Genomic DNA, 22,031 nt, shown 5'->3' with positions numbered 1-22,031 from the left:
GGTATGTGACACACTGTCTTACATGTTACTGTGTTACATATGTTATGCTTGCTTTTGTATATGTTACAAATGTGAAAGTTTTGATTTCATGCTCTGCTGAAGGGCTGAGTTCTGGTATCTTCAGCGCACTTCCATTCAGAAAGTGTGGGACCGTCATCCTTTTATGAGGTGGTTGGTTTTAAACTGAGTAGTTTATCCCTTGGTTCACTATTGCAGTTTTTCAATGATGCTGTAAACATCAGCTTTATTTCAAGCAAAACAAGTAATTTTTGTTTATGTTTTTATTTATTTATTTCTTCTCCTTGGAATTTTTATATTCTGGGTCTTCAGGGGTGCTATTCTGAAGGATCATGGTTTTTTTCCTTATAAATATCAGAACTCATTTGGCCTAAAATAATTTCATACTCCATTTCTGTCAGTTCAGCCTGAAGACTGGCTTTTTTAAATGTCTATTTCCTCTTTAGCCAGCTTTTGTATGTCTTAGGCCTGTCTAGTTTATGCATGCAAGCACTGCTTAGCAAGAAAGGTGACTGTGGTGTTGTGCATTTTAAATTTTTTTGTTTCCAGCTAATCCATTTTTAATCTTTTGATGAGCAAGATCATAACTCTTTACATGGCTCAGTCTAATGGAAGTAATTTTACCTTTAGGAATTCAGAGTGTCAGTCCTGGGATTTATCCCATGCTGTGTTCCATCTTGCTTCTGTTTGAAGTCCTGTTTAAATGTGCTGAAGCACACTTGCATGTTTGGACATGCCAGAGTCTTCTCATGCAGTTGAAAGAATGGAGTGCATCTGTTAAGTGGGATATGTTGAATGGAAGTAGAAGACTAATCCAGAAACAGTGCATTTAATTTAGCTCATTTTTAGTCTCTGACATCCAGCTTCCTGATAAGATTGAAAAGCTTTCATCCACCTTGAGCAGACTGCCAGTATTCTTTGCTACAGCAAGATAGGCTTGCACCTCAAAGTGCAAGAACTCATTTGGGAGTTTGTAGTATACTTTTTCTTCTATGCTTATGACCCTTAGTTATAATCAGCTTATGCTTTTTAATGTAATTTTTTATATAAATACTGTTATGCTAGAAGATTGTACCAGCAAAGCGCTAGTTACAATTAGAATGGCTCAGATGCAAGCGACAGTACATGTCACATATGCAGAGTATGGGATAAAGGACTAAATACAGTCTAGAGGAAACATAGAATCATAGAATCACAGACTGGTTTGTTTTGGAAAGGACCTTAAGATTATCCAGTTCCAAACCCCTGCCATGGGCAGGGACACTCGCATGTCACACAAAGCTCTCTCCAACCTGGCCTTGAACACTGCCAGGGATGGAGCATTTACCATGTCTTCGGGCAACCTGTTCCAGAGACTCACCACCCTCACAGTAAAGAACTTCATCTTTATATCTGACCTTAACTTCCCCCATTTGAATTTAAACCCAGTACCCCTTGTCCTGTCACTACAGTCCCTGATTGAACAATGTAAGACAAGTTTCTTTTAAAAGAAAACACAGTCATTTTTACTAGTAGATCTTTCTATGGTACAGCTTGCAGTTTTAAGTGGGTGCTGTGTGGAGATGTAAGTAAGGTGTAGTTTCGTTCAATTGCAACCAATTTAACACGTTCCTTTGAAAGAAGATGACTCCTTGCTGCTTGTGCACTCTGCTTCTGGAGTTCATCATATAATACTCTAAGCTAATGCCATTTACAAAATGGGGGGAGTGGTCCAGGTGAGATTTTGAGAATTGAATTTTCTTACCATACAATCATCTGAATTCCAGAGAAGGCTCAAGCAAGGGAAGGTCAGGGACAGAGCTCGATAAAGAGAAACAAGGTGGAAGAAAATGAAACCTACTTCTCCAGTGGTAGCAACAAGCTCTTCATGCAATAGCACTGTTGAAGACAGCTTACTTTGCTCTAAGATATTTCATCTCTGTGTAGACTAAGAGGAGCTTTTGCTTTGGAAGTGTACCTGGCCTTGAGCTTGTTGTAAAGGTGTTTTGCAACACATCTGGGATGCCAGAGTGTGATGCTCAATTCTGCTAGTATCCAGGCTGTATAATTTATCAAAACACTGAGGAAACTTTCAGAACTGCTGAGGAGCAGATGCTTGTAGTTAGAGTTCACTGGAAATTCTTCTTGCTTTGAATCTTGATTAAAGTTGGATGCTCTATAGATTAACTTTCTGGTTTAGTCCCTCGAGTTTTAAGTCCTTTTGTATATTTCTTTTGTATATATTTTGGATCACTAGAGACCTGTCTGTAGGAAAAAGTTGGTTACATCAAGTGCTGTGTCTGGGTGAGACTGGTCTAGGTATGCAAATTGTTATTTTACATAAGGTGATGGCGTTTGAGCTCTGGATAGTTATGGCTAAAGCCTTTAGAGAAGTTGTTAACCTGACCTTGTAGCGATATAGATAAAAGCTTGTTCTGTTTAAGTGCTGCTGATGCTAGAAGTGTAGTTTCGGAATTGCTCCTATTCTGGAAGAAGTTGGCTCACAGTTTGGAAGCAGATTTGTAAATCGTCCTGTGTTTATTACAGTGCAAAGAATAGGATGCACCAGTAGAAGTTTACTGTCACTCCTGTGTTTTGCTACACTATAGTGAGTTAACTGTACTAAGTAGAGCAAAGCGTGGGGTCAAGAGGAGGGAAGATGACTCATAGGACCAATATCTAGCATGCATCTTTACCTACGAGGAGCTTCCAGTGTTACATTGTTGTCCTGTATCCCTGTAGGAGGAACTGGGAATTGCCTACCCTGAGGTGCCACTCCTGAGTTTCTCGAAATTTTCATTTTTTTTTTATGTTTTACTTCTATTTCTTCTGTGCAATTTTAGGTTGAGGTTGACTTTATAGGCTTGTGGGGGTTTTGCGTAGACTAATGCTCTGTGTGACACTTTATCTCTACCGATCAAAGTGTGTTGCCAGCAGATAGAATGCAATACATAATACGTCATTTCGTCTCACAGTTTAGTTTATGATAGCAAAAACTTGAAGACAGCTTCTGAACTTTGCCTGTGCCTGAAGCCCATACATTGTGAGAATAAGTCTTTTTAAGACAGTTTTCTGGGGAAAATGAATGTTAAGATTTTGAAGGAATAAACATCTTCCAAAAATGGTAAATTGTTTTAGGGGAGGGCACACTTCTTGAATACCTATTTTTACTTTTTTTCCTGAAGTGGGTGTTTTAATAACTTGGTCTGCAAAAGTATTTTCTGTTACTTCTTCAGTTAATTAGCTGAAAAACCTTATTTTCTCTGAAATGGTTGCTTTTGTCTTAGCCAGAAGAGTTTATTATAATAACTTCAATACGGTATTAAGTGTATTGCATCACAGCTAGTGGGTTTGTTTGGTTTGGGTATTTTATAATTAAAATTTTTTATTGCAACCTATAGTTCCTCATAATTTGTAAGCTGTTAATATGCCTTACTTTAAATACTCGAAATTACTAAGTCTGTAATACACTTCAGCAATGCTTCCTGACAATGTTAATTCCAAACTAACGTGCAGTCAGATCATTTTTAAGATCAACACATGATTTCTTCAAGAAAGCTAGAGTAAAAAGCTAGCTTCTGGTTGCTGTTTAGCAAACTTCCTCTTCAGGGTTGTGGTGTGTCCTTGTTCCCATTACTATGTGCTGGTAACAAATGCCGGAACCACACCCCATTGTATTACTCTAAATTCACTCTGTTTGGAGCTGATGGATTTTCTCCCCATGTTGATCTTGTCAGTCTAAGCACCTGTTGCTGGAATGTACACCATGGATGCACACCCACACCCTCCACTTTCTTTGCCTGGGCCAGGAGGAATTATCTTATGGCTAATGAGAGAAGGTTAATATGCAGCATTGTCTTCTGAATGAATTGATGAGGTTCTTGAAAGTTTTGCTTGTGTTAAATTTATTGGAAGACTTAAAGCTGCAAGCTAAGTTTGTGTTTAACAAGCTTCTTGTGTACAACTGAAAAAGGGAAACCATTGATCATAAAAACTTCAGATGTTAGTGAAATGCATCACAGTGAAAGTGGGAAGATGGCAAGTGTGATACCCAAAATGGCAATAAGCTATTTCCACTCCCCCTTCCCCCCACCAATTCAGTGAACTTTCAACACAGTGGTACATGGTTAGTGTGTCTGTGGCATCAGTTCTTGCTCTGTCATTTGGGGAATGGAACTTCATATTTCCTATGTGTTCATGAGGTTTCAGTTACGCTTTGCCAGGAGCTTTGTGGTCTTGTACATGTGATGCAGCCAAGTGTTCAGAAAGTTCCCTTCCATCTCAGTAGAACTTAGGTGTGTGCTTACATGAACTGAAGCCTAAATTACTAAGTATTGATTATTGCTATATTGTAGTTGTTGATGATGTGCACAATGGAATATTAAATGCACATCTTTACTAAAAGATGTATCATAAAGACAAATGCCCATAACTAGGTGTTTACTTTCAGGCTGTGGATCTTCTACCCTTCACTTCTTTGATTATGTGCTGCACATTGCTGTAAGCCATAGCTTGCATATGACCTTTTTTTTGTTCTTTTCCATTCCCTGCTCTTCTGGTCACAAAACTAAGGAAAGTGCTTTTAAGTAGAAGGCTGTGTGCCAGGCAGTTACTGGAAGTGAGTTTGTATTTTGATCCTACCCTTTTTCAGAAGCTCTTTTAAGACAGCTCTGAAACTTTTGTGTGCTGCAAGAAAATTTTTTAGAAATAGTACTCTTTTAACTGGCACTACAGCCCAAGAGACACACACAGCTTGACAGTGCAAAAGTAGTAAACATAATTTGAGGTTATAGTAATTTTGAAAGATGAGGGTGTCACTGGAGAGCTTTTCCATATTGCTTACAGTTTGTGGCTCAAAGAAAACAGAACATTTTTTGTCTCAGTGCCATGACAATGGGAAGTATACCAGTCTCGCAGTGCTTCATGTCTTTGCTGTTAGTAAAATTGAAAAACCTATGGGGCTTTTCCTTGCCAGAGTTTAGGGCTGGAAAGTGTGCTTTGACATTTTTATAGAGAACAGAAAAGAGTGAGAACTGACCTGGCTTAAGTAATACCAGACTGTGCATAAAACACTGTTCTGTATGATGTGGAATGCTTGCCTCAAACTTTTGTTACATCCAGACTAAACTGGCTACTATGTATGAATTGCATTTGGTAATAATCCCAGGGTGTTGTTACTAAGGACTGATCTTGTCTTTATCCATTTTCTCCATCCATGAAGATGGAGAGTGCCTTTCTGACTGCAGGAAACCAGGAAGGCATTTTATTACTGTCCTTAGAACATTTTCTTTTTGAGAGTTCTTTGAAGTTCTCAGTCAGGAAGCTGTTAACACATGACATCTCAAAATGTTTTGGTAGGATTTGATTAGCTATGCAAATGTCTCTTTACTGGCTTGGCAGTATCTAGTGAAAATGCAAACAAAAATACTACCTATACTACGTAAAGGCAGTGGAAGGAAAAGTCTGAACAATGTGACAGCAAAGCCAATTCCAAGATGCTTAAACTATGGTCAGAAAAGAGCTTTGATTTGTGCATAAATACAAGAAATAGTTCAATACAACTGTAAACCTCAGCTTTGTTTATAAATCTGTTGGGTTTTATAATAACTTGTTCCAAAAGATCATGAGTTATACTTGTTAGTTGTTTGTAAAGTGCACATCTCTGGTTTCTGATCCTACCCTTTATCCATCAGATCATCTTTTTACATTAACTGCCTTAGTCTTAATCTTTCCTTATAAAAAAAATTACTCCAAGTGAGCTGAAAACTTGGTTTTAAATTTACTTTTAAGGAGGAGAAGAGAACTGGTTAACAAAGATGTGATTCACCATAGAAACAGTTCAGCCAATAGCACATATGCAGTAAATTAACCATTTTCTGGTACTTTCATATTTGACACAAAGCATAGCAACAAGATGATAGCTCGACAACAATAGCAGCTGCACTATTTTTTAATTCCTTTTTTGAAAGAGTGAAAAAAATAGCTTCCCTGGAAAGTAATTTATATTACAAGTTTCATCACAAAAATTTTGTGGGTGGGTACAATAGGCTAGAAATTGAATTTGTGATTTGTATAATAAATGATGGTTTTGATGTGATATGACATTTCTAGTCTCTTACAAGCGACATAGCTACAGGCAATAGAATAATGTCTTCCCCCTGTGAAGATAAATGTCGTATCAGACCAGACCATCATATATTAAATTACAACTTCCCTTTTTTTATCATATGAAGAGATTCATGAGACTGTTCATTAAATAATAGCACAACCCAATTAAAAGGGTTTTTGGCCAAAATGTCTTGAAGATATTTTCTAATATCAGGCACATAGTTAATTTATACAGGGTACTGCCATAAGAGGCCTGATCCAAATAAAGGAATTTTCCTTTATGCAGCAAGTGGCGTGATTGTTGCCACACTGAGCTAGAAGGTGCTTTTCTTAATCTCAACTAGACCAAAACCCTCAAATGCAAATGAAGTATGATGATAAGAGGAATCTAGTATCTTGACTTCCTTTCTTGGGGGGGAAAAGGATACAGTATATGTGGCTTTTATACAATTTGATTGTGCTCATATTGTTGTTTTTCATGTTTTGGCAGAGAGAAGGAGCAAGAAAGGGAAGAACAGTTAATGGAAGACAAGAAAAGGAAGAAGGAGGATAAGAAAAAGAAGGAATCTGCTCAGAAGGTAAGTTTTGATATTTGACTACTTTCATCCTGCTGGAACATAAATAGTATTGGGGTGGTAAGATATTAAATTGTTTGTATTTGAGATTTAAAACTTGGTTGTTAGGAGTGATGCTTCATTAACTATTTTTTTCCTTAATTTTTTTGGAACTTAAGTGTTTAACGTAACACTTTTAATCTCCTTAGTGTGTCAAGTGAAGCAAAAGATTTTTTTTTAATATAAAATATTAAACTCTAAATTGGGTTTGCATACTTAGTGTATTAAATGCTCTCTATTTCACTGAAAATCTAGCAGATTGTTCTAAGAATTAATTTGACATGAGAATTTGAGTTCTCCTGCTTTATCCATGCTTCTGACTGGTAAAATCCTTTCTGTCTAGTTCTGGGCTTCCCAGTACAAGATATGTAACCGTCTGGGAGCAGGTCCAGGAAAGGCCCCCAAGATGATTAAGGAACTGGAATATCTGACAAACAGAGGAGAGGGCTGAGGCTCTTCAGCCTGGAGAAGAGAAGGCTCGGGCATCTTGTGAATGCATATAAATGCCTTGTGGGAGGGAGTAAAGAAGGTGGAGGCACACTCTTCTTAGTGTTGAGAAGTTTGAGCATTGTGCACAAATTAAAATACAGGAAATCCCACTGAATCATTAAAAGACTCATTTTGCATGTGTGTGACTGGGCAACCACTGGAACGGGTTTCCCAGAGAGGTTGTGGTACCTCCATCTTTGGAGATGCTCAAAACTGAGTTGAACATGACAGTCTAGTTTGGATGTGTCTGGTTTGGATGACTTTGCTTTGAGTTGGGCAGACTCCAGGGGGCAGCTGGGGAACTGGTGTGGGGATTGTGGACTTAGATCTTCAGAGGCTGTCCCTTCCAATCTCATTGATGATGTGAAATTGACAGCAGAAGGCTTTACTTTATTTCAGTAGTCTCTGCATTTCAGTTGTTTCAGTAACAACAGATCCTACAAGAGGTCTGACATCGCTGTTAAATTTTCTAGGTTTCTGCTTAGACCAGCCAGCGCCAGTTTCAGTTAAATTTTATCTTACCTGGGGTCATCTTAAACCTGGCTTTTGCACCAATTTCAGGCCATCAGTTTAAATTAGGTGCAAATAAAGTGGTGCATTTTTGTTGTCTTTGTGCAGCCACTGTGTAGATACATCCCCAGTTATACTGCAAAAGATCAGTAGCTACAGAATAAAGTTTCTTCAGTGTCTTTTTGGCTAGGTGTTGCTGCTGTTTAATGTTCAAGTACAAAAAATATATGTAGGAACCAGGAGGAGGAGACCCTGGTCGCTAGAAGGCTAGTGACTTGATGATTATATGCTGATACTCAGTGATACAAGAGAAACTTGAAAAGGTTATACAGATCACCTTGATAACACTGCTGTTGGTGTTTACCAAGGAATCAGTGCTATGAGTACAAAGGAGATTTGCCAGCTTCCCTGTGTGGTCCCTCACCTGCCTTATTCAGTGTGATTGCATGTTACGGTATTTTGCCAAGATCTTGGTAAGGGTGAACACTAAGTATGTTAATGTCCTGGATACCAAACTTAACAGTAATACTTGAAGTTATCTAGGAGTAGCAAAGCAGGCAACTGAATGGATAGAACATAAATGTGTGTGTTCGTTCTTAGTGGCTCTCGTGGCTTTCACCTAATAAGCAGTAATGATTTGGGGGTATCTTTTTTCAGACAGTTTGTATAACATGAAACAATTGTTTCTGTCTGGATCTTCTGAAAAATTAAAAAAAAAAAAAATTACTTCAACAGAAGGTATGCAAGCACATTCATGGACTGAATTCCTGTGGTTGGTGTCCCAGGGGCTGTTTGATAGCTTGTCAGAAGGCTGAGTTTGACTCCACCTTCCCATTCACTGTAGCTGCTCCTGCCCTGCTAGTGCTTATAGGTTGCCCACAGAGAGATGGCAGCTGTAAATCTGAGATGGTGTCACATTTTCTCAGCTTTTGTATTTTAGACAAAAAAACCCACCACAAAACCGTATCATTTTGACTAGGGGAGAGAGATGCAGTATAGGCAGAATTAATATGTATGTTTGGGGTTTTTTTCCCTTAAGCAAACTGTGGTTATGTAGAATTCCTTAAAGATTTGGCAAAACGGGGTTCTTCTAAGTACACAAGTTACTTATTTACTGAGCATGTTTGCCATCGACCATAGTAGACCTATCAGTATTACCAAACTGGATCCATGAATAATTTTCTCCCTCTTTGTTCTTTAGTAGTGGAGTATCAGAGCCACTTAAGTGATTAACAGATTTTTTTATTACATGAGAAGACTTAACTTGACAGATACAGGATTTTTCATAAATGAAGCTGAAAATTAACATCTGGCTTTTTACAGATGCTGTTTTGGTACAGGTGCATTTTTACTGTCTTGGAGACTTTTAGATTATGCAACTCTTTGAAGCTATGATGCATAAGATTTTGTATGATAGTGGATGTGCCACTGCATATTGCGGTGTTCATCTTTGCAAAGTAAATGATGCCATAGCAATTCAGTGCAGTTTGTCTTTTTATCCTTTACCATACAAAGGAGTTCTGGCTTGGTTAGTTTAAACAATAAACTGCTTTTTACTTGTGCTTTCATTATCCTATACTGTCACTGTGTGCTTTCCAGAATTATGGACTCAGTCAGCAATTTCTTTTAAGAATAGGTGTTATAGACCTGACACATTGTGATCTTTAGGGTTTTTTCATTATTGTGTAGTGGAACTCATGATCGACAGGTTCAAAACATGCTACAATACACTCGATTACAGAGAATATACCAGTGGTATGTTTGTCTCTACTGTAGCTTGAAATCTGCTATGCTGAAAGTACAGCAAAACTACATACTGAGTATGTTGGCAGCATGATGGCTCACTTCAGTAATCAATTTCTTATTGCATTCAAGAGATCGTGAAGTCTGGTGATTTATAGCTGTTGCAGGTATTTTTGCAATTGTGGTGATGAATCCAGGTTTAGGATTTCTTCTCCTTGGAAGAGATATCATGGGAAAGGTGAAATGGGAAGATGGCAGAGACACAGATCTCATCCCATCTGAGATTACTCCTATGGGAATTCCATTGCTACCTTTAGCAGTCTCCTGTAAGGATACTTTCACAGAAGGAAGTTTTTGTTATCCCTCACCTCCAAAATCTGAAGGAACTGTAGTGCATGTTTATTTGTGCTTTGGAAATCTGCATTTGGGATGAGGAGAAGAGCGTATACGAAAAATCATAATGAGTGAAGTAATTACTGTTTCTGCGAGGGACTTTCCGTAGAATCATAGAATCACAGAATGGCTTGGGTTGGAAGGGACCTTAAAGCTCACCCAGTTCCAGTCCTCTCCCATGGGCAGGGACACCTTCCACTAGACCATTTTGCTCCAAGCCCTGTCCAACCTGGTCTTCAGCACTTCCAGGGCTGAGGCAGCCACAGCTTCTCTGGGCAACCTCTGCCAGTTTTGCATCAGATATTCCAGGAGCTGTAGTATTTTTGAAAACTTCGTATCTATGAGTAGGAATACTGAAGTTCATCATCTGATTATTTTCATGCAACAACAGATACTGTTCTTGTGCTAATAAATCAAGGTAATGATTTAGCGTAATCTGTTCAATGTTTTGTGTTGACGTTCTTAAAACTCTTATTTACATTCTTACTTTTAATTTGCAGGTCACAGATCAAAAAACCAAAGGTAAGAATCTTTGATTCTAAAGAATATTTTTTATCAACCTGAGCCCAAGACTTGGATCTTGATCAGAATTATTGTAAAAAGAAGGGCAGTTATGAATCAAGATGAGTATTGTGGATAAAATAGATTAGCTGAAGTATTTAGTTTTCGGGTTTGCAGAGGTTTTAGACAAGTATAGATGTACACAAAATCCACCTGTATAAATTGAATGGAAGACAGGGAAAACACTGCTTATAGTGAGGTACCAAAGTGAATTAAAATGGCTTGGGTTTGGGAACTTAAGGCACCAAAAAGTCCAACAGATAAGGCAGGACTGATGTTAGAGAATCTTGAAAGCCAAGTTTATTTAGCTGATCTAAAAATATATTTAATCTTGATTTGTTTGTCAATTTTATAAAAAATATGTGGGGAAATTGCCGTTATTGACAGAAGGGAACTAAGATAGTAACTCGATTTTTCAGCTAACACCACCTTTTTTGTGGATTTGGGCATTGAAGCCTATATAGCGAAAGCAGATTCTGTGATGATGTTACTTCCTCAAGGATTTGTTTGTGGTTTTCCTCTTCTCTAATGCATAATAGCCTTTAGAAGCAGCTTGTCTTTGCTTATAGGGGCACCTGGTGACCAGCTGGGAAACTTTATGTGAGCTCAGAACAAATGCTGTATGTAGGACTGCCTTTCGGGTGGGAGTCAACTAGTACTGTCTTACTTCAGAGCAGTACAGAGAAGTTGGATTTGTTAACTCTAAGAGGAGGGTGGTGTTTTTTCTCCCGTCTGTTTGTTTTGGTGGTGGCTATGTATGCCTTAAGCAGGTGAAAACTTGGGATCTGATTTCAGATCTCCCATAAGGGTGATGCGTAAACAATCCAAAAACCACTTGAAGGTTGGGGAACAGGGGAGAGAAGCAGACTTGGGAAGATGGACCCAGTTCTGTTTGACTGCTCATGTTTTTAAATGACTCATTGCCCAGGGTGATACTCTTTGCCAGCTGTACATTTCCAAGAAATTTGGAGCTTAGAGCAAAATACTTGCTGAGGATAGAGTTTCAGACTGGGGTACAGAAATGCACATGGAAGCAAGAGGTTTGCTGCTAACTGCTTATTCCCTGCTCTTTGATGAAGTTGAAGTTGCACAGCATTTGAGAGAAGAATGGAATTTTAAGAGGAAAGAGTCACAGTGAGTTCTTGCAGCTAGCACAGGTTTAAGTGGAAAAGTTTCTGATTTCCATTCTTCCTGTTTTTCAGTGCCCGAAGTGACGAAACCAAGTTTAAGCCAACCAGTGGCTGCCAGCCCAATTGGCAACTCTCCATCGCCACCAGTCAATGGTGGCAACAATGCCAAAAGGGTGGCAGTGCCGAACGGACAACCGCCAAGCGCCGCCCGCTACATGCCTCGGGAGGTGCCGCCGCGATTCCGTTGCCAGCAGGACCACAAAGTGTTACTGAAACGTGGGCAGCCCCCTCCGCCATCCTGTATGCTCCTTGGGGGTGGAGCAGGGCCTCCTCCCCCAACAGCACCAGGAGCAAACCCAAACAACGCACAACCAGTGACAGGAGCACTGCTGCAGAGCGACAGTGGGACTGCAACAGGCAAGTAATAATAATATTAGTATTAAATGAACGTGTGTGTGTGCATGGCAGGAAAGGGATCGCTAAAATTGTGCATAAGCGTATCATTATATAAAAAAAACTCATCAGATGGCTTCTGGAGAGCTTCTATTTTAGCATATAGACTTTTCTCTTGCTGTTAGAAGCAGTGACTGCAAGTTTTACTAATAGATGGAACAAGAGAGAGAGTTCTTTTTTTTTTTAAACATGTAATGGGTGGCTTGAATTTTATGCTGTAAAGCTTTAAGACCACAACAAGGTACACCCAGTGCATGGATGAATAGCATTTTATGGTTGTCATTGAGTGGTTCTTAATAGCTCTTCAGGTTTCTTTGATCACATGAATTTCCTTGTCACTTTTTTTATACCATCTAGCAAAACAGACATGTAGATAGGAAGTCTGCAGATGTCAGGTGGCTGTCACTTCTCACCTAGATGAAATAGAAAGCTGATCCTCTTGCTCCTGACTATTTTTTAGTAACAATCTTGGTTTTCTCCTTAGATAAGCCTTTTTATAAAAGCAGTGACTGTCCTGTTTTTACTTTTCTGTTCACTTTGAATTCTAGAAGATAAATTGATTTTAAGATTTTTTTTATGAGTGTCTGACTGCTCCTGAATTTTTTAGACCCTTGGGGAATTGCAGTAATTGTAATATTTCCTTCTGAAAGTTATTATAGTAGAACAAACAAAATACCACTCAAGACATCTGTCTGCCTTCTAAAGAAAAACTTAGGTGATCTGAGAAGTCAAGGACAGCTTCAGTTCTGCCAATGAGGGTGTTTAAAAAAGAAATAATAAATGCTTGAAAATCAGAAAAAGAAAATAATGATACCACTATGTCTGACTTGCCTTTGAAAACCATCCAGATTAATGGGATGGCTTTTTTACCGCAGTCCTGGAGAGCATAGACTTTTTACAGTTCTGAAGTGGCTTGGAACTCCAGAATCAAGCAAGCTAGATGGGATGGCTGTCTTTATTAGAAGGATTCTAGGAAAATGAATGATTCTGCTTGGTTTGTGGTTTCAATGCTTGAATTCCTTTGTAATAAATCCCTGTTTGACAGATTATTTATCTTGTTATCTTTGATGTTGCCTATTTAAGGGGGAGGGGATTTTAAACTACAGTGGCAAAGTTTTAGCTAATCAGTTCAAAAACCAGATCTCTAAAGAGATGGCTGATTTTGATAAAACAGCTGAAAGATGAAGGGGGGGTGGGGGTGGGGAACCCACACCCCAAAGTCTTGTTGACTGTATGTAAAATGTTAGCATTATGTCAGCATTTGTATACCTTACAGTGATTGCAGTAGACTGACAAAAGAGACTTGATAGTAGTGAAGCATTCTAAAAGTTTACAAAATTTCTCATGAACAGCATTTATTCGCTGTTGGATGTACTATATGAAGACTATTTTGAAGTATTTTAGGGGCTCCTTAAAGTTTTGTGTAATGAGTTTGGCACCCAGTACTTGTTTTTCCAAGACCAAAATTTTGTTTTAATGTATTCTCATATTTTTACATTCAGTTTAATGGTACATTTACAACTATCTGTTTATATTTTATTGATAGGGCAGCTTCTTATGCCAATGGTTAGTTGCTTTACCCTGGTGTAAGTCAGGAGCGTTGAAGAGAAATACACGGGTCCTTTAGACCTGCCTCACCCCATCCAGCTTTGGGCACCATAACAGATAATTAAGCTGTCTTGAATTAAAATTAAGCCAGGTTGGTTTTTTAAAGCTAACGTCAGCCTGGGTGATTACCAGTTCAGCTCACTGAATGTCAGTGGAAACGTGCTAGCAAGTTGGAATATGTGTGCCAGGGGAGTGGGAATGAGCAGCTGGACAAGATAGGCCAGGGCTGTCACTTAAAGTGCTCCATCAACGTGCTTGTGGAGATACAGTGTTGCTATCTGTTTTGCGCATCATTAGCGCCATCTGAAATCCTGGCTGTTGGCAAATTGGGCCCAGTTCTGTCAGGCACTTATGCACTGATACTGTGATTAGTTCAGCCCCCATTAAAAAAAAAAAAGACAGGTTCCCAAAGGAGAAGACAGTGCAGCTTACTTACTGCTTCATGATGTTCTATTTGCCAGCTAGCTATAGAAGGTGTTGGTGAGGCTTCAACACAAAAAATTAGTACATAATCCTTTTCTACATGGATCTTTTTCTGTCAGAATTGGAATGCTTCTGTAAGATGGCAAAGCTCTAGTTCCCTGAAAGATGACGCTGAGTTTACTGTTGTCTCATAGCAATAGCAGGGGTTGGGGTGGAGGGTGGTATGTATAATTCATCCAATACCAATTATATTCAGGATATGCAAGATGATTTTGGAAAACAGAGCTTAAATTTTATCGGTGAAAGTCTTTCAGTAGTTACAGTACCCTCTAAGAATCATCACCGTCTCTCACAGCAAAACTGCATCCCCATTTCAGTACTTTATTTCAATTCCATACTTTCATCTTTAAAAGTAATAATTTAGTAATTTTTTTTAATTTTATTCTAGTCAGATCAGAAACTTGCTTATCTTCAACATGTTTGTTATTAAGGAGGAGTTTAAGAAACCAAGAGCCCTTACCCATTATCTTTCGACAAAACCGTAAATCGCCAAAATTTTGTTGCCACTGTCAAATATAGCAGGGGAGGCTGGCTTTTTATAGGGCAATCTGTTAAATTGTGATCTAGTATACTGTGTTAGCGAACATCCCCATCTTAATACTTTTAGAATGTCTCCACAGAAATAAAATGTGAAAAGCTTTATTAAAATCACCTGTGTGGAGGTCTTGCTACATAGCGGCCTGTGCATCAGTCATGCGCTGAATCATTGATAAGTTCAAAAGACAGCAGTAGAATTTGTCTTTGGCTGTTCTCCTTAAGCTATTCCTGTGATTGGTCTAATCAGAATGTTTTTAAATCAAAATGCATAGAAGCATTAGTGTACGAAAAAGATTAAATACCAGTCAAAAGTCACACTTCCTTGCTATTGTTAAGTTTGCCTGTAAGAAGGTAAAGGCAACAACAGAAACATGTATGGGAACGGCTTGGTCTTTTGGATCTTGGTGGCTAGGGTTTAATGGATTAAGGCTGACTTGTTCATCAGTATTCAAAGTGTACAAAGAGTTCTAACCTTGCTGTGAAGTCTAGATACTTATTGGTGGCCCTTCATAAGGGGTGATCCGGAAGGCATTCAGTGGATGTTCATTGGTTAAGCTAATAAACAGAAAGCCTGAGACAGGTGCTGAAAGCCAATCTGTTCATTTTCTGTTAACGGTATTAGCAACCAGAAATTGTGGTCTTCAGTTTCGAATATGTAACATAGACACTTGGGGGGGGGAAGGGGAGGGGATATACATGTTTTTTAAGGTCAGTATTGGACAGGGCTTTGAGCAACCTGGTCTAGTGGAAGGTGTCCCTGCCTGTGCAGGGGCGTTTGAACTACATAATCTTTAAGGTCCCTTTCAACTCATACCATTCTTCAATTTTGTGATTATACCTTATTTTCCTGGATGCTGTCATATCAGCTAATATTGGTAGTAACAAAATACATATTCAGGTCTAAATACTGATGCAGATATTACTATGACCTTTATGCTCTGCAGAATAAGTTAAATTGGTTGGGTGGGGTAACTGAGTAAGACTAATATGTTAGGTACATGGTTTTGTACCTAGCGTACATGGTTCTGTAGAACGGAGAGTGTTTAGTCTTCATCACTGGGAATTTGTGGTGAGGAGGGCAATTTAGGGTCCCTTGGTATTAAAAATACATAGAAAAATGAGTATAACGCTATATAGAGAACAACACTGAAGTACTAATGGACTTAAATTATTTAGAGGATCACAAGTAATTATGTGGATAGCAAGGGAATCATGGCTGGCATTTTAAACTAATGATGCTAACGTGCATATATGCAGACATCGTGCTGCCAGCATTGACATAGGCTTTCATCCATTGTGTCACTGTGTTGATTTATATCTGCTTTAAAAATATATGCAAATATCTTGTCCATGTGAAGTCATGCACATAGGACATAATAATAGTTCACCACAGATGAAAGAAAGGTGCCCTATTCATTGTCGTTCATCCTGCTGATTTTCTTACAGTGACTCCAAAGCTCACTGAATTTGCAAGTTACCCTGTATAATGTGCTAAGCCAGCAAAAAGCTAACCCATCAAAAAGTGGACAGTTTTGTGTAAAGAACTGTCACAAATGTGCTGTGAAACTTGGGGAACTTGAAGTAGGTAGAGCTGGTGAGAGAGGAGAAAAAGTAAGGTCTCTTACTAGCCTCCATCCAGAGGCAGAGATCAGCTTAGCTGCTCGCAAAACCACAAACTGTGGTTTCTAGGGTAAATATAGCAGTGACACAGATGTGGTGTAATTACATACTGAATGCAGCTTGCACATTACTACGTAGGAATTGTAATTTATGTAGCTTTGGACTCTTCCACTTTACAGTAACTTTTGGAAGCAAATTTGTTTGTTTTCCAAAGGGTTGAAAGAAGTTCTTTGTAGCAGAATCAACTTGAAAAAGATATTTGAAGCTGATTCTAAATGTCTGTTTGAAAAGTCTACAACCAGGAGCAGTAATTGTAATTAACTGGGTTATAATTATTCTGTTGAACTTAGAGCTGGACTGTTAGTAAAAGTAGTGAGTCAAAGGTGAATTCAGATGCCCACAATATGCTTATGGGAATTTTGTTGAAGTTCTTCATCAGTATTTTCAGTGGTGTTTTCCAGCCTAATATTCTTCCAAAACAACTTTATTACATGTTTGAGGGAAGTGTTCTTATTAATGAAAACAGTAGTTAGTGATGTTCAGTGCTTGAAAATAACACTGTTTTTTAATGACGTCTTTGGGTATGTTTTTGGCTTTTTTTTAGATTCAGCAATTGGAGGTGCTGCTGCTTCAAATTATGCAAATTCCACTTGGGGTCCTGGAGCCTCCTCCAACAGCGGCACCAACGCCAACCCAACTCACATCTGGGACAAGGTGATTGTAGACGGGTCTGACATGGAAGAGTGGCCTTGTATTGCCAGCAAAGATGCTGAGTCTTCTTCCGAAAACACCACCGATAACAACAGTGCCTCGAACCCTGGCCTGGAGAAGAACGCTCTGCCAGGAAGCACCACTAGTAACAAAGGAAAAGGAAGCCAGTGCCAGTCTGGAAGCGCTGGAAACGAATGTAATCTTGGGGCCTGGAAATCTGATCCCAAGGCTAAATCTGTTCAATCTTCCAACCCTGCTGCCGAGAGTAACAATGGACTAGGTAATTGGAGGAACTTGAGTGGCCAAGATAGAATCAGTCCCAGTACTGGCTTCAGCAACTTTAACCCAAATAGCAACCCATCTGCTTGGCCAGCACTGGTTCAAGAGGGCAATTCTAGGAAAGGGACTTTGGAATCTGATAGTGGTAGCTCCAATGCACAGATTAGCACAGTAGGTCAGACCTCTAGGGAACAGCAGTCAAAGATGGAAAATGCGGGTGTTAACTTTGTCTCTGGCAGAGAACAGGCTCAAATTCATAACACTGATGGACCAAAAAATGGAAACACTAACTCCTTGAACTTAAGTTCACCAAACCCTATGGAGAATAAGGGAATGCCCTTTGAAATGGGCTTGGGGAACCCTTCCAGGAGCACTGACACCCCTTCACAAAGCACTGGAGAAAGAAAGACTGGGAGTGTTGGATCTTGGGGTACAGCTAGGGGGTCTTCTGGAACTGACACAGCCTCTGGACAGAGCAATTCTGGAAACCATGGGAACAATGGAAAGGATAGAGAGGACTCCTGGAAAGGAGCTTCTGTTCAAAAACCTAATGGGTCAAGAAGTGATTCTTGGGATAACAGTAACCGGTCTACGGGTGGTGGGTCTTGGAACTTTGGCCCTCAGCATGCAAATGAAAGCAAATGGGGTGAAGGGAACAAATTAACATCTGGGGTCTCTCAGGGAGAATGGAAACAGCTGTCTGGGTCTGATGAACTGAAGATTGGAGAATGGAGTGGTCCAAACCAACCAAATTCTAGCACTGGAGCATGGGACAATCAAAAAGGCCACCCTCTTCCTGAAAACCAAGGCAATTCCCAGGCTCCCTGTTGGGGAAGATCTTCCAGCTCTGCAGGAAGTGAGGTTGGCGGTCAAAGCACTGGAAGCAACCACAAAGCAGGAAGCAGTGACAGTCACAATTCCGGACGCCGATCATATAGGCCTACGCATCCTGATTGCCAGGCAGTCTTGCAGACTTTGCTGAGCAGGACTGATTTGGACCCCCGAGTGCTTTCAAACACGGGCTGGGGCCAAACCCAAATTAAGCAAGATACCGTGTGGGATATTGAAGAGATGCCACGGCCCGAGGGGAAGTCTGATAAAGGAACTGAGGGGTGGGAGAGCTCTGCCACACAGACAAAGAACTCAGGGGGCTGGGGCGATGTACCCAGCCAAAGCAATCAAATCAAGTCTGGATGGGGTGAGCTCTCAACCCCAGCGGAGTGGAAGGACCCCAAAAATACTGGAGGATGGAATGACTATAAGAACCCCAATTCTTCTAATTGGGGAGGAGGAGGAAGAACAGAAGAAAAATCATCTTCCTCTTGGAATGAGAATTCCAGTAGTAAGGATCAGGGGTGGGGTGGACGGCAGTCTAATCAAGGATGGTCTTCTGGAAAGAACGGTTGGGGAGAGGAAGTTGACCAAACAAAGAACAGCAACTGGGAAAGTACAGGAAACAAGCCAGTGTCTGGTTGGGGTGAAGGTGGGCAGAATGAGATTGGAACTTGGGGTAATGGTGCAAATACAAGCGCTGCTTCAAAAGGTGGGTGGGATGATTGTAAAAGAACTTCAACGTGGAATGAGACGGGTCGACAGCCCAACTCCTGGAACAAGCAGCAGCAACAGCACCAGCAGCAACAGCAGGAGTCTTCTGGTTCCTGGGGTCCACCGCCCCAAACTCCAAGTAACGGGCGACCTCCAAACCCAAACTGGAACAGTGGACCACAACAAGCTGCCCCCAAAGAGGAGGAGCCTAGTGGCTGGGAAGAGCCTTCGCCACAGTCAATCAGTCGGAAAATGGATATTGATGATGGCACTTCAGCATGGGGAGATCCTAGCAGTTATAACTACAAGAATGTGAACCTGTGGGACAAGAACTCACAAGGAGGACAGGCCCCACGGGAGCAGAGCCTGCCTACTCCAGTGACTAGCAAATCGCAAGCATCAGGTAGTAGTCTTGTTCCTTTCTTCCTCAAGCTCCTATATCTTAATGTAACCTGGAAGTGTAAGAGATCCTTGTGTAGCCTCCAATTCTCAGTAGTTTTATTCCATAGAGAAAACCAGATTCTTATTTGAATATTTGCTTATGTCTTTAAAATTTGAATCAATCGGTCCTCTGCTTGTTGTGCTTCAGTACTTGTGACCTGAAAACTGGTCAGCTTGCCAGTGAAAGAAAATGTTAGCTGACAAATGCGCATATTCAATCTGAACTCTGAAGAACAGGTTGAATTATAGAATCATAGAATAATTTTGGTTGGAAAAAAGACATTTAAGATCATTGAGTCCAACCTTTATCCCAGGACTGCCAAGTCCACCACTGAACTATGTCCCTAAGCACCACATCTGCAAGTCTTCTAAACACCTCCGGGGATGGTGACTCAACCACTTCCCTGGGCAGCCTGTTCCAATTCGTGAAAACTCCTTTGGGATAAATTTTTTCCTAATCTCCAGTCTAAACCTCCCTTGGCGCAACTTGAGGCCATTTCTTCTTGTCCTATTGCTTGTTACTTGGCAGAAGAGACAGAAGGCCTACCTCACTCCATCTTCCTTTCACGTAGTTGCAGAGAGTGATAAGGTATCCCCTGAGCCTCCTTTTTTCCAAGCCAAATCACATTTCTTTCATATTTTATTATCAGAGAATCGGGGAGAAATTCTTTACTTATTTTTTGTTAAACTTTTTGCTCTGGAGCACTCATTTAACACTTGAGCTAGTCTGTGGGGTTTTTAGCTCAATTTGGCTATGTTGTATGGTAAAGGATACTTAGGAAAATATTCTACGAAATAAGGACAAGGAAAAGCTACATAGCCTGGGAATATATTAAGATGTTTCTGTTATGTAATCTCTTCTGTGACATAAACGTGCTTTAAAGAAAATAGTTTTGTTTTAATACATACTTCAAATATGTTCTTATTCATCATATATAAAAACCTGGGTTAATCTGGTGCTTTTCATTAGTCACAAAAGTTCACCAGATAGGACAGCATTTGATGTAGGGTACGTGTTTAACCTGGAGAAGAATATTACTCAACATAGCATTCTCTTCCTTTTCATCCATGGAAGTTAGTGCCTGCTCTCAGTGATGTGAACAGTTGTCAATCCTGTTGCATCCATGTTACTGAGAACCTAAAGTCCTCAACAGAAAGAATGAAGTAATAGATGAATGATGTGGTGCTGCACTGCAGCGAATAGTTCATTGTCTAAACGGTCTGTAATGAAAACTCTTTCTCCTTTGTGCAGTCTGGAGCAAAAGCACTCCACCTGCTCCAGATAATGGTACGTCCGCCTGGGGTGAGCCAAATGAAACAAGTCCCGGGTGGGGTGAAGTAGATGATACAGCAGCATCAACAACAGGCTGGGGGAATGCACCTTCCAACGCCCCGAATGCCATGAAATCTAGTGAGTATAGGCCAGATACCAATTTCTTTGCAGTGGTGCTTTTTAGTGTTTGGGCTTTTGATATGGGTCACCCATGCAGGAATTGTTATCTGAGGCCTAGAAGCAACACTTTGAATCAGTAAGATTCTGATGAATGAATGATTGTTTACAAATGACTGGAACCATCTTTTAAGGTAATGAAAAATTTCTTAACCGAGCAATTAAATGGGCAGTTCCGATTTGTGGAAGTGTTGAAACATGAGAGCATCTGAGTGAGGAAGTGTGTCTTTTCCTCAAAATGTCTTTCCTTCTCTGGCTGCCCACTCAGCATACAAATTTGTTAAGTGATAAATCACTTTTCCTGATCATATCAGGGAATGCACAGATTTCAGTGTGGAGGCCATTAGGTGTAATGCAACTTGCCTTTGAATAGATTATTTTTTATTGTATGGTTGTGAAAAATCATATCTCTTGAGAACTTAACTTTCTTCTGTTGTTGAACCTAAAGGGATTACTGTTTTTCTGACTACCTACCTGCAGCTGTGGTGCTCATGAATGAGATGATGTCGAAATATTTTAAAAAATACACTTTGAAGATAAAATTTTGCTGTATTAAGAGCTTTATTTTTGTGGAAGTTATTCCTTCTGATATAAGCTGTAGAATTTTTATTTCACTCTCTTTAAGCGAAGTACAACAAACAGAAGCGATCACCTGCTGATACAACATAGCAGTGTTACTGCCAAAGCCAGTAATAACTTGGATATGAAGTTTCCCATAGGAAATAATGATAATACATGACGGTTAACTGAATTTGAGTAATGATACCCACTGTAAAACTGTTTTCATTTACAAGTTGCTTTTGCAACATGTAATTGGTTGGAATGAAATGCTCTATTCAGATGTGTTCTGTCGGGTTGTTCTCCCTTCTTCCCACCCCAGTTGGCCATTTATGAAACAAAACTGGGAAAAAAGTATTGCTTTCTTAGAGTTAATATTATATAGCAGCTTTTCACGGATGGCAGTAGTGCTTACTGTGCCTGCTACACAAACTTGGCCCTTCCCAGGATGCTAAACTTTTTCTAGGTGAATCTCTTTCCTTTTCATCTGTAAAAAGCCACCTACATATGACCAAAATAAGAGCCTCTGAAATGCTAATGATCCATTCCAAATTCTATGGACTTGTTAGTACTTAAGAGAGACTTAAAAGACTATGCATGGTCACTTGCTTGTCCTAACTTCTCTGCATGTGTGACACAAGCAGAAAGCTGCAGCAGATGTGTACCGTTTTGTACATAAGCTGTTCCCAGCTCTAGAGGAGCAAAATACAGGCAGTTTGCCCTTGATGGCTCTTTCAGGTTGGGGTGTAGTAGGTCACAAGTTCAAGGGCTGAGGTCTTAATTTTTCTGTGTTCTGTGACT

At 39.9% G+C, this 22,031-nt stretch overlaps 1 protein-coding gene across 22 annotated transcripts in view; it reads left to right on the top strand.

The window, feature by feature from the left end:
• The window catches only part of TNRC6B (trinucleotide repeat containing adaptor 6B), a 135,876-nt gene that overhangs the window by 82,574 nt on the left and 31,271 nt on the right, over nucleotides 1–22,031 (top strand). For 19 of the 22 annotated variants that reach the window (XM_061450774.1, XM_061450763.1, XM_061450755.1 and 16 more), the window contains 5 exons: nucleotides 6,596–6,683; nucleotides 10,355–10,376; nucleotides 11,618–11,962; nucleotides 16,851–19,184; nucleotides 20,475–20,633. In XM_061450774.1, coding sequence (XP_061306758.1) covers nucleotides 6,596–6,683; nucleotides 10,355–10,376; nucleotides 11,618–11,962; nucleotides 16,851–19,184; nucleotides 20,475–20,633 — 2,948 coding nt within the window. Of the gene's footprint in view, nucleotides 1–2,965; nucleotides 3,122–6,595; nucleotides 6,684–10,354; nucleotides 10,377–11,617; nucleotides 11,963–16,850; nucleotides 19,185–20,474; nucleotides 20,634–22,031 lie in introns of those variants that run through there. The other 3 variants (XM_061450764.1, XM_061450772.1, XM_061450767.1) reach the window with 2 other exon arrangements.

Source organism: Pezoporus flaviventris, unplaced genomic scaffold, assembly GCF_033815535.1.
Source record: "Pezoporus flaviventris isolate CSIRO_AGI_PZ_B2104156 unplaced genomic scaffold, CSIRO_AGI_Pfla_v1 ptg000011l, whole genome shotgun sequence".
NCBI lineage: Eukaryota > Metazoa > Chordata > Aves > Psittaciformes > Psittacidae > Pezoporus > Pezoporus flaviventris.
The sequence above is the reverse complement of the archived record's forward strand: the minus strand, read 5'-3'. Positions and strand labels throughout refer to the sequence as shown.